The following is a 13,613-nucleotide window of genomic DNA, read 5'->3' as shown; positions in this document are numbered from 1 at the left end:
ACACTCTGGACTGAAAGCACAAACTGAACAAATGATACGAGAATGATTGCGAGTAAATTATGCGCTGAGAAACAGATCACGTGAGGTGTAGGCTACAGGCATTGGACAAAACAATTAGAACACACACAAAAGGAACGATGAGCCACAGGCGAATAACTGCCGGTTGAGAGATGGATTGTTACATTTGATTCTTAAGGCTTCCATGATCTTAGTCTGAAAATCAGATCTGCCTCGAGAGATGATTTTGAATTGGTCGATCGAGACATTCTATTGCAGATTTAATTCCTGATGAGGACACACGTAAGTGTCGAAAACGTTTGAGTTTATTTTATTTTAATTATGTTATATTTTGTGTGAAATAAAGGATGTTAAATCCGCTAAAGTTACTATGTTTTATTATAGTTTATAGAATATTTATGTCAAAGAAAATGATTCAAGCACCAAATAAAGTCAAAGGATTGTTTGGAGCACAAATTATGTTCATTTAATGGTTAAATAAATGCTGTACTGTGTTCACAGCTTTCCAAACATTTTCCTGTTAAACGTTGTCTCAATTTGATGGTGGTTATCTCTGCAGTAGAAAGTAATAATGTGGAGACTCACGCAATGCACTCGCTGTTCCAGTACCCCTGCGATTAGCAACGTGACATCCAGTGAGAAGATTTTATTTTGCTCTCATTGATATAATACAGTTGTTCAAAACGAAGTGAAACTAACCAACAGACAACGGTTTTCATATTGATTTACGGTCTGCAAACGTTGAAACAAAATAAAAACGACGGTTTTTTCTATCTAGTGAGTCACGCAAGAAAATCGCAGATTAATTTTGGTGATGAAGTGTTATTGAAGCAAATGATTATATTGAAGCAAAAGAGATAAGGACATGTCGTGCGATTGAACCCAACGAGGCTCCTTCGAATAATGCTTTATGGTGAACTGGAGACAAATGAAACCACCCCCAGAAGACTAAAAATGAGATACAAAGATCAGCTAAAAGTCTCCCTCAACCATGCAAACATTGATCTGGATTCATGGGAACAACTTGCTAGTGACAGATCACCCTGGAAAAAGAAACTACGGAAAGCACGGAACTTTTCGTAAAAAAAGGATACAAAAAGCCCAAGATAAACGAAACACTAGAAAAGGAAAGACAAAACTACTCTTTTCCATCGTAGACTGGGCCTCCAAGCCACACACGACATCACCATCCAAGGCCAAAATCGACTTGAAGACGAAACCAATGCTCGGAGACGAGCTGGAGCAGACGACGACGATGATTACCCGACTTATCCTCACTGCGTTATGCAAGAAATAATACAACCAGTACTGTTTTTAAATTCTTCGGACTGACCCGATCTGGAATCGATCTCAGACCTACCAGTACCAGAGCCGAAGGCAAAACCACTCGACCACTGAGCTGGTTCAGCCCATCAGTTATAAATACCGTAAATGTGACGTGAAAAAAATGAGATAGATTACATACCGAATCTTATTTTCGGGCTCGAATTATTCAAATAGTTTAGGAGTCGAATCGATTCAAACCCTCTATTCTGAATTGCTCATTAGGGTGTAGCGTTTTTTAACTTTTTTTCTTAATCGCTTATTATACTGCGGAAAAGTTGTGCACTGACATTGTAAGCACAACACAAAAAAAAAAATTCAAAAATTTTAATATCTTTGGTTGCCCCAAAGAAGTTGAAATATTAGAAAAAGTGGAAAATTTCCAAAAATTTTATTTTTTGTTTTAATTTTTAATCGCTTATTACAGGGGTTCCCAAACTTTCTGTTGATCGGTACCCTTTGGTCAATTTATAGATTTGCTCGTGTACCCCTTAAATTTTCTTATATTTTTGGTTTTAGAAAGTTTAGATATTGCAACAAATTAACAGTAGAGCTGCATTAGAAGACTGCATACATGATATTTTGTACCAATCAAAGCACACAAAGTTATTCATAACAATGTAATCCAAGGTTAAACAAACACTACAATCAATCAATCAAACAAACCATATATCGGCTGAATAAGCCCAGCAATCCTAGCTAATGTGATGGATGAGCCTGCTTTTCATCAACAAGCTCATTAATACGAGGTGAAACATTAGCTTCAGCACAACGAAGATCGTGTTCAGGTGTTTTGAGCTGTGATCTGTTTTTTGATTTGATTCCAAGCAGCACTGAAAATGTTGACTCACACAGCCATGTTGATGGAAGCAACAACAACGCATGAATAGTTCCGCAATCTTTTTGTACGACTTGCACATCGTAAACCAAAAATCACTTAAATTTCTCTCGGAGTAGCCTACACATCGCGTGCAAAGCCATCATGTTGGAGTTCAATCAGATCCTCTTGCATCCCTGTCCCAGCCTGCATGTCTGAGCCTTGGCGGTCAAAGGATTCCTAAGATATGCAACTTCGCAATATTTTTAGGCAGATTAGAAGTTATGCAAAGAATACCCTTATACTTAATCTAATGTACCCCTTGAAAAGTCGAAGTGTACCCCTGGGGGTACATGTACCCCAGTTTGAGAACCCCTGGCTTATTATGAACGCGGAAAAGTTGTGTACTGACATTGTAAGCACAACGCAAAAATAAATTTCCAAGAAAATTAATATCTTGGAGGTGCCCCAACAAAGTTTAAAATTCAAAAAAGAATTGCAAATTTTTAAAAATTCCATTTTTACACATTTGTAGCTGCACTACCTCCCGTGAACCATTGTAAATTACGCAGAAAATCAATATTTACAAGTCGAATTACAAGTAGATGTAGGATACGCAAACCTTTTAAGAACATAATCTAATATCTTGTTTTGTATTGAGACGCAGCACGTCTTTCTTGGACTGTAGCCGACTTCTGATGAATCCACCGCGGAAGAAGATCAACAGTGCTGAAATTTGATTCATTCGTAGAATGATGGGAATTAACTGGATGGATAAAATCATTAACGAAAAAGTGTGGAGACGCTCTGGGTGCACCCCTGGCGTCCTCATCACAACTATCAAAAAAAGGCAAATGACATTTATCGGGCATGTCTACCGCAAACGCAGAATTGAACACTCGGCAATGATGGAGCAATTTCCTGGTCAGAGACACCAGGGGCGTCCACATTTGGAAATCTTCAAAAATCTTTCAACGTGGACAAACCAAAATTTTGAAAATCTAATTAGAAGTATGGACAATCGATCGTTGTGGGGTATTTTTCTATCTACTAATTGATCGAAATATTACTTATAAAGCTGTGCGGTTCAATTTCATTACCATTATACTTGACGATGCTAATTTACTACACTTGCAATACGGTCTGTTTTGTACAATATTTCGCACAAGTCATATTTTTTTTGTGACTGGAATTTCTTGTCTTCGAAAAATTTTGATAAGTCAGTTTTTCTCAATGCAATGACGAGCTGCATGTCTTCATTTTCAATAAACAGTGCCTGGATGACATTATGTGTTTCCATTTTTGCTGATAGGCATTACTTTCACAGATCAAATGTTTGTACTGTTTCAACGTCTGACGGTGGTGAACCGCTGTAAAGCGGCCGATATTTCCTGTGAAAGTTTTGCATAACAAAAAAGCATTCATTCAAGAGGAATGCAATTTGAAACAAACGCATGACTTTCTTAGGTTGTATCGCAACACCGCTGAACGTTGTATCGACATAAGCAACGTATCTATAAGTGTTAGCGCTCGCAATGACACGATAGGACATATCAAGCTGTGCTTATTTCTCTACGATGAGAATTAGGTCAGGGCAAGAGCGGCAAACCAAAGTTGACCTTTCGCTGCTTGATATTTGAGCAAACAAATTATATGGTAGATTATAAATATTAGTGCAATTTCTTTGTAATGTAAAAACGCCCATAAATGCCTTATATTTATAAGGAAAAGTAAATTTTTGTTTAGTTTAGCATTACTCCATGTTATAATTCAAAAATATGCGTTCGAACGGTCAATTTTGAAGCTGTTTTCGTGAAATTAGAATAAAAACCTACTTTCTATCCTTTTTTCATCTCAAACACTTTATTTCAATAACTTTGTGGGGTAAAATTTTAATTTCCACACGCACAATACACATGGCTATTATCTTGCAAAATATTTTGGCTCTGTGATTTTCATAGCTCCCGTTATTAGCGATTAATTAGCACGGGGCTAAAATAGCCCGTGTCGAATATCGAATATCGTGACGTCACACGCGTGCCAAAAGGGGGTTGTAACCCCCAACCCCCTCCCCCCCTTGGCTACGCCACTGAGATGCTGTATCGGAGGATGGGGTAAGACACATCAAAAGACGCATCGCTTGGCTGTAAATCTACACTGTCTTCGCCGTTCGCAATGAAGCGTCCATGTTATAAGTTGCAAACTCTTTCACAGTTCAGAAGAGCTTTGCCAGCGCAGAATTGCACCTTTTGTTGTTACCCAACCAGACATCTCTCACCAACCACAATTTACAAAGCTCGCTCTAAACTATTACTTACATACGTTCGACGTCTGTTGATGTTGTGTATGTCTTGTAAAAGCGGCGCGATCATTTCGGTTACAGCTGCACAAGCTAACGCAAGGCGACGCACGAAAAGAAGACGCTCATAATAATTTGACGTCTACTGGCGTCGAATCAATGCAAATAGGGTGATGTTTATATAAAAGATTCAATTATCCAAGCTGGGCACGTGCTATGCACCAGCGCGTAACACCAGTGAATAAAGAAACAACAGGAGAAAACTTTTGCTCCTAAAAAGAGCAAACTGCAAAAATGTTTCTGACAAGGTGTCATAAACCACGTTGTATTTCAAAAAGTATCTGAGAGACAAATTTTTGAGTAGCATCTCCAATATGCGTATGAACTTTTTGACAAAGTCATGAAATTTTAGCTTTTTAGAATAGTTTTATCGTATGGTTCTCAGCGTTTAAAATTTCGTAAGGCATGAGATGCCCTCGCCCAGGCATGAAAGAGTTTAGACAAAAATACAGGGAGAAGTAGCGGTAGCGCGTACTAGTTTAGCCCAAGTAGCGGTAGCGGATAACGCGCTATACATTTAAAGTAGCGGATGCCTACCTCTGGTCACGGTAACACTGCATTAAATTGTCAAGTTGCAATAAATGATGGAAAAGTTTCCATATCAAAAGGCTTTACCATCGAATGTCATTCATTATGCCCAGATGGTAAAAATATGATATTTTGAAAGAACGATCTTTGAAAGCTCACTGATCATTCCACAAGTTCAAGGATTTGTTGCATTTATGGTAGAGATGTATGCGCCTGATCTAAGTAAATCTTTGAAACAGTGGTGTTGTAAATTTTTCTTTTACTCTACAGTAGTGTGCAGTAGAGCAACACACTGCCCAGATAGTTCTTAATTTAACGACATCTACTGACTGAAACAAATGCTTTTAAACACATCCGTATATCACAAGACCAATGCGTCCTTTCAACTGTTAAGCCTGGTCTACACTACAAGCCCGAAAAGCGCAAACGCTGGCCTTGTCAAGCCTCGACTGACTAAAAACTGTCTACACTGGCAAATTTGATCTTGCGACCGTGTGCATTCAAGCGCTAACAACGTCACTTTCTGCTTGGTTAAGTCATTTGGCTGGAAATTCGCCTTCAATTGATTTATACTTATCAATCAAACGCATCCATCGCTGTACTGACACAGTGTAATAGGTCAACTGAAAATAATCTAGAATAGTATTGTAGACCTAGAGTTATCCTTTAACTTGTACAGTTGAACACTGCAATCAATGCAAGGCTAGCAGGTAGGCCAACCCAAGTTTGACCAAAAGCCTGGTGAAATGCTACCTGAACCTGACCAACAGCTAAAGATAATTTGAATCCGTCTAAGAGGTAGGACCACCATACTAGCTGGAAGGCCAACTTTAATCATACCAAAAGCCTAGTGAAGTGCCACCTTAACCAAACTAACAGCTAAGTAGATCTATGTAAGACTTTTTTAAAGCTAACCTTTTAATTTTTATCTACACACACCAACTAACCTATTAACTGAAACAGAGTACCATTTTTACAGAAAACTGAAACTGTCTTTCCACCAAAATCCCACAAAATGCCAAGACCTGAGCTCAAACTAAATTCTGAGCCAGAACCTTGGTCAAGCGAATCTCTCCAGAGCGTAAAAAAAGCTCGCGATGACCAGACGTTTTCAGGCCGACGTCGGCGCTATTGCCGAGAGAAGCTTTGTGTTAAATAAACAAAGAATGCGCCACGCTCAGCTCAAAATATTTTGTAGTGTAGACCAGGCTTTAGGCTACTATGGCGCAGAAACTTAAAACATTAGAAAAAAGTCAACTCCTAAACTCATTCAACTCCTAAAGTCAACTTCTAAAGAATCAATGCAATGAGCATATAAACTAACTTTCGTTAGTTAACATGGCAAAACCAAATAACTGTTGAATGGATTCGAAATCAAACAAAAGTGAGGGAATGTTGCAAAAACTATCTAAAACTGAACTGGTCATGGGAAGGTCATATAGCAAGACATCTGGACAGCAGGTGGACTAACAAATTAACAATTGGATATATTGGAAAAAAAGACAAACGAGTAAAGCCAAACATGTGATGGAGAGGAGAGATTGACAAAGAATGGGGAACAACAAACTGGTATTCAAGAACACACGATTGACTGGATTGGCAGGAAAAATGAAAGGCCTTCGGTCAGCAGTGGGCTACCACAGGCTGAAAATGATGATAATGAAGATATCACAAGAACTACAGTTTCTTCAGCAGATCATTTGTAGTTTTCTCAATTTAATAATATGCCACTTGTAATTACTTTACGAGTTTTTACTTCTACTCACCACGAAGCGCCTGGACTTGTTCACGAAGTTCTTCTACATCTTGGGGGTCACAAGTGCATGTCCCAGAAGGTCCCATGGGTCCCGGAAGCCCCTGAACCCCAGGAACGCCAGCAGGGCCAATTTTACCGGGCCGTCCCTGCACTTCTACTATTTGAGGGGTTGGAGTTGTGGATTCTACATCTTTTCGAACAGGAATACAAATCTCATCACTTTGTCCTCTCTCACAAATCGATAAGAAGATGAACAAAACAATGCAAACCATTCCTGATGACATAATATTTTTGTTTTATTTGATTATGATGTATCACTTATTGTTGTGACAATACATTAGCAGTAAACCTGCAAATGTAAGATCAGATGTTAAAATCAGATCAGAGCTCCATCTGGACCATCAGAACTCCAATCAGGGCCAATACAAATCTCATAACTTTGTCCTCTCCCACAAATTGCTAAGAAGATGCACAAGACAATGCAGGCCACCTTTAATGGCATTTTTATTTTATCTGTTTCTAGCTTATCACTTATTGTTGTGACAATACATTAGCAGTAAACCTGAAAATGTAAGATGTTAAAATCAGATTAAGAGCAGAAAACCTTTTGCTGAGGTAACAAGCATGTGCTTCGTGTCTTACTACGCCATCCAACAAAATATTTCGTGTGTCTGGAAATTTTCGACTGGTTTTGGCTAGCTCTGGGACGCTGATTTCGAATCTGAAGCTGTTTCAATCACGTCTAGTTTTTGAGAAACTGGAAATAGCCATTTTTGTCTATTTATTTAAGTTATTACGTAATGGTGTCACTGCAATCACCTTTGTAAACAAAAATGTTTTGGCACAGATGAATCTGAGTGATTAATAATGATGCTTAGCAATCACAAAAACAAAATCAATTGACACAAAAGCAGAGTTTAATGAACCACTAACCTCAGTGAATTACATCCCCCTACTTGTGTAACTAAAACTATTTAGGATGCTTTGGAATATCAATGTAAGATGAATCAAACAATAAATAGGACTACTGTTAATACTACAAAAAGTGCTCAATGCCAAGCAAAAAAGCCAAGCAAAGCAAATTACATCAAATACAGTTACTACTTTCGATTATACATCCGAGACAATTTTGAAAAAATACCTTAAAATTGAGCATTCTGAGACTACTTTCAGCCTAAATCAACATTAAAACTTTGTCAAATAATGCTGTAACAGATGGGAAATTTTTTATATTACTTTGGGGGGTAGGAAGGGAATTGATCAAGGTTCATTGTTCAGGGTTTACAGTAAGCAACAAAAACTGAACAGCAATAAGTCCTCTACATTTGCTACAAAATCTCAAGAGCGATCGTTGAATTTGCTGGTAAGAAAATGAATGAGTGCTCGACTCTATCACTCATTCTCATTCACTCCAGGCAAGAATATAGTTGATTCCGCAAATGACGCAACAATGATTCTAACTTTTTTCGCCCGGCTTTTGTCTGTGAGAAAATACTGTTTTGATTAATTTTTCTAAAAATTGCAAGTTGAATTTGTACGATTACTGTGTGTCTGCGAGGGTTTGGACAAAAATTTTAAAGAATTTATACTAGAGGTCTTACAATATATAGTGGGATTCTAAGATCAGGGCTAAAGTTGAAATTAAAATTAACCCCCTCCCCTACAAGTTAAAACAGCAACTTATAGGCTACTGTAAAATTTATAATTTAGATCAGGGGTCACCAAACTTTTTTCTCTGAGGGCCGGATTGCTGCGAGATTAACAGCTGCGGCCGGATAAAAATTGTGAAAAGATATACAACTATTTAGAATCTCCATTGACTTGAATTGAGCACAATAAGTAACAAAGTCAGCGGTGGAATAGCAAAGTTGCGATGAAAATCGAAAGGTTGCTGGCAAATTTATCCCCTGCTGTGATACACTACAGGGCATCGTGCTCTTGAAAAAACAGTACATCTTTCTAAAATTGGCCTCGGCTGTCTCCATTTGTGGTGGCCTAATGATAAACAGCAACGTCAGTCCTTTACAAACAGTTTGGTAACTTTTTTCTTTAAAAGTTGTAGTTCAGCTGTTATTTTCGCAGCACGTGGCGGGCCGGATGAAATCAGTTCGCGGGCCGGTTCCGGCCCGCAGGCGGTAGTTTGGTGACCCCTGATTTAGATCAACGGTTCCCAACCTCTTTTCTCTCATGGACCGGTGCAAACAGCCTCGCGGACGGGCGATAGAATGAACTGTAAGAAGTTTGTTATCTGGGCTACTTTTAGGTATCAAAAATGGGAAAAACATTGATTTATTTGTTTATTTATTTATTTATTTATTTATCAAAAATGGGAAAAACATTGAAAAGCTATTGATTTATTTTCTACTTTTAGGTAGAAGTTTTTTTTATAGCAGTTTAAACTCACTTCACACAAGATTTTCAAAGTAAAATAGACAATGTAAAAGTTGAGGTCAAAAAAGGTAAATAGTTTAGCAGGAGATATAAATGGATTTCCTCCAAGAAAATATTGACTAATCTCAACTGTTCTGATCGATTTTTGTGAACTTTTATGCCCAGTAGCCTAATGATTTTTTGATCAAAACTGACACCTTGTATTTGACCAATATCATCAAATTAAAACTGGGTGTATTTAGAAGTTTGAGTGACAAGTTTTGATTTAAAATTAATGTTATGTTTTAAACATATTTTCTTTTAGCTATCGAAAGATTTCAATAATTTATTTGTTAAAAGTTTGTGTGGTAAGATTGTTAATGTATTCACTTGTCATCCTAGTACCAGCACCACGCTCAATGTATAATCTATATATTAATAAATCATAGATACGTGCTGTCGTGCTAAACCAAACAAAAAAATCTGAAACTGTAGGCTTTTTGTAAAATTTCAAAAATCCTGCTGATGTTCTGTGTGAGCCACTGCCACTGGTGCCAAAGATCTATCTTTTTACCACCCCAGATTCACAATGTACTCGGACTGCACTGGAAAGCTACTAGAGAGCAGCCAGTCTTTGGTTTCATCATCCAAGAAGAGAAGACCTTCTACTTTGTTAGGCGGCTTGAAGATGTGGTCTGCGGTCTGTTCCTCGGCACCACATTCACAGTAGGAGGAAGAGGAGGTCATTCCTCATTGGTGCATGGTTGAGCGGAAAACTCCGACGCCCGTACGAACACGATTGAGCGCACCCACGCCTGTCTTTGTAGTGTCAGGCCGATGGGACATGTGTCGGCTGTAAGGATGAACAAATAGAGTCTGGTGGTAGCCTACTTGACTTCCATTCAGAACTCCATTGGTGCTGAGGTGCCCACACCTTCCCGTGTAGGCCTATACGTTACACAAGGCACATTTCAACTCATCACTCTATTAATTTTGACATAAGTCAATTTAATTAATAGACAGTGCATGAGCAAGGTGTCTACTTCCGAATAATTCATTAGTAGCCTATCTTGATGTTTGAGGGGCTTTAACATTCCATCTGTTCATTAAATCCGCTGCTCAAACCATATGCGTTCCCAATGCCACATGTTAGGTTAATGGCATGGGATTGAGCGAGAAAGTTTTACAAGAATTCAGAAATTTTGGTACTGTTTTAATTTTAGGAGGAGGCAACACATGACCCAATTCCCTTCTCTGGATTCGCTACTGCTTTGACAGATCTTTAGCAAGTTCTAGATAAGATTCATTCAAACTAATTTAGTACACGACTACAATAATTGTTTTCTTTGTGATCAATTTATTTTAAGGCCAAAGAAATACTTTCAACTAACTCGCAATCCTAACGGCCATTTTGATCGAATGTTCTCGTGACCAGGTAGCAACATTTTGCGGCCCGGTATTGGGTCGCCAACTGGTGTTTGGAGACTATTGATTTAGATTATGAAATGATTCTGACTAGCCTGTGAATATCAAACTCTGAGCGAAGAAAAATGTTCATCAACAATGTTCATCAACAGTGTTCTACAATGTTCATCAACAGTGTTCTACAATGTTCATCAACAGTGAAAAGTTTGAAAACCTAATTGGGCTGTGAAGGAATTTTTATATCTGTGTAAATTTGAAAACGCAGTCATACCACAACCTGAACAGTCTTGAAAATGCATGGATACAATTTAGCTTTGGTAGTTAAGTTTGGATTTTCCATTTGTCTGTGGTAGATAGATGGGATTCCTATATCTTCATGTGTGAAGATGGATTAGGTTTGTGAAAGGTATAAAGTGTCAGGTTTGAAATAGATCACTTAGCTTAACTCAGCAAGTTTGGAATTATGCGTATTGTTTTTTAAACTATTGTGCTGCAAATTCCAGAATAAGATTGAAGTACGGTAGCAGAATTTTTAAGGTAGGCTAATTTTTGAATATGAAAATTGAAAAGAATAAAAGAAAGTGGAGCTTTTTTTAGAAAGAAAAAGAAAGCTAGAGAAGAGGCACTAAAAAATATTGAAGGAACCATTTCAAAGTTTGTAAAAATTTCATCTGCTAAAGAAACAGAAGAGGTTATCAGCCACAGTAAATTGCTACCTCAAGTTGAGACGGAAGAAGAAGTGTAGCCTATCTCAAGCAAAACAATAACGAAGTGATCATTGAAAGAAGTCAACCTATAAATGAAACATTTTCAGATAAACATAAAACAGAGGATATCCATTTTTCTCTTAACGATGTCGCTACTTGGCCGGAAATATTAATTCATAACATAAAAGTTGAGATCCGGTTGAGATGATCAAATTAGGGCCAAAAGGTTTCAGAATAAAGAAGGGCCATTCAAGCCAGCTATTAGAGTAATTAAAGAAGGAGACATAGAGAAGGAATCCTTAAGCTTTCTGACCAAAAACTGGTTTTATAAGACGCTAAAGAATGATGATGAAGTTCTCAGATCATGGTTGCTATATTCGGATAGCCACTCCGGATTATTATTGTTTCTGTTGCAGATAACTTCAATCGATAAATTATAATTCTCCATTTGTTTTCAAACCTTTTGTAAATTTTTGGCGTCTTAATCCATGCATTTCTAGTCATGAAAATTCAAAACTTCACAAGCAGTGCTTTGATAAATGAAATGAGCTCGCACTGAGGCTTCAGGTTCATCAAACAACCGCCAAAGAAATCCAAATTCTTATGAATAAAAAAAAAATAGGTGGAGAGAAATCTTGCAGAGCGTAATCGCAGTCATAACGTTTCTCAGTGAACAAAATATTCCTTTTCGTGGTCATCGGGAAGATTCTAGTTCAAGGAACCAGGAAAATTTTCTTGAAATTTTAAAACTATTGCAAATTACAGTACAGTCATTTACAAACACATTTTTAGTAGGCTACCAAACTTGCCAAAAAGGGCATGACAACGTACCTTTTACCAGCTATCCAAAATGAATTAATCGAGCTTTTTGGTAAAAAGGTAAAAGATCTCATGCTGGAGGAGATACACAGCAAAGTATTTCTCAATTTTACTTGACAGTACTCATGCTGACGACTCTCATATCGATGAAATGGCTTTTATTGCTAGATACCTCAAAATCGACAGCAATAACGAGGTACAAATAAAGATATCTTTCCTCATTTTTTTTTTTCACTGCACGGAAAAAATGTAGACGAAATTACTAAGTCTATTCTCAATGAGCTTCAACAAAATGGCTTAAACATAATGACGCATAGAGGCGTCGGCTGCATAGCCGAGTGGTGAGAGCCTTGGAACAGCAATCGAAAGGGCGCCGGTTCGACGCTGCTCAAGAGCATGCGGCTGTGTCTTTGGCAGGACACTTAAATGCCTGAAGGTGGACATGAAGATTGGCTTCCTCGCCTTCTCGTCCACCCCTTTAAAGTACATAAGAGATTGAGACTATTTTTTTTACCACCAGGCGCAAACCTGGATACGATAAACAAACAAACAAAACGTGTAGAGGCAAAGCATACGACAATGGTTCCACCATGGCAGGAGTCTATACTGGAGTAAAATACAGGAAAAAAAATAGTCCTGAGGCCTTGTTTATTCCACGTGGAAACCACTCACTTGACCTTTCAGGAGTTCACGTATTGGTGGTCGTAGGAAGCAAACATCGTTTGTGTGAATCGACACTTTATTTATTTATGAGTCTTAAGCTTTACCTCACTGTTGCTGTTTTTATCGCAAGCTGTGAAAGAAGTTTTTCAAAACTTAACTGATAAAATCTTACTTGACATCGACTATGGGAGATAGCGCAGGCGGTCTGCGTAGCAATAGCCTACTGTCCATTGAAAGTAATTTAGTCGAGACATTATTATCTTTTGACGATTTAATTTCTGAATTTGCTTCAATAAAAGCTGGCCGTATTGCATTTTCAACTTTCAATAAAACTAAACAAACACTGCTTTAATTCTTCTGTTGTGTGGCATTTTAATCAGCTTTTACGACGGTGTTAAGGGGGGAGAGGGGGGGGGGCGTTATTTCGTGCAAAAATCCAAGGGCCGCATATTGCGTTGCTACGTTGCGTTGCTACGTCACTGATTGGTACCAGGCCTAAAGCATCTTCTCAACGCGCTCCAGCTCCAGTAAAGTTTTCAACTTTAAATCTGTTAGCTCTCAGTTATTTGACAGAATTCGCTTCAAACGGCAAGTCTGTTAGCTCTCAGTTATTTGACAGAATTCGTTTTATACTTCAAGTTTGTTAGCTTTCAGTTAGTTGAAAGAATTTGTTTTGAATTTCCAGGCTGTTAGCTCTCAGCTATTTGACAGAATCGATTTAAACTTCAAGGCAGTTAGCTCGGTACCCGGTCATTTGGTCGACAGGACGTTTGGTCGACAGACATTTGGTCGACAGGACGTTTGGTCGACAGGACGTTAGGTCGACAG

At 38.1% G+C, this 13,613-nt stretch overlaps 1 protein-coding gene across 1 annotated transcript in view; it reads right to left on the bottom strand.

Moving 5' to 3' along the window:
- Positions 1–7,085, bottom strand: part of LOC145764448 (lactadherin-like) — a 36,439-nt gene extending 29,354 nt beyond the window's left edge. The window contains exon 1 of the mRNA XM_082576062.1: positions 6,812–7,085. Within this exon, the coding sequence (XP_082432188.1) occupies positions 6,812–7,085 (274 nt within the window). The remainder of the gene's footprint in view (positions 1–6,811) is intronic.
- Between the last annotated feature and the right edge of the window lie 6,528 nt (positions 7,086–13,613).

Source organism: Aplidium turbinatum, chromosome 2 (assembly GCF_918807975.1).
Source record: "Aplidium turbinatum chromosome 2, kaAplTurb1.1, whole genome shotgun sequence".
Classification (NCBI taxonomy): Eukaryota; Metazoa; Chordata; class Ascidiacea; order Aplousobranchia; family Polyclinidae; genus Aplidium; species Aplidium turbinatum.
This window is presented reverse-complemented; position numbering and strand designations above follow the sequence as displayed.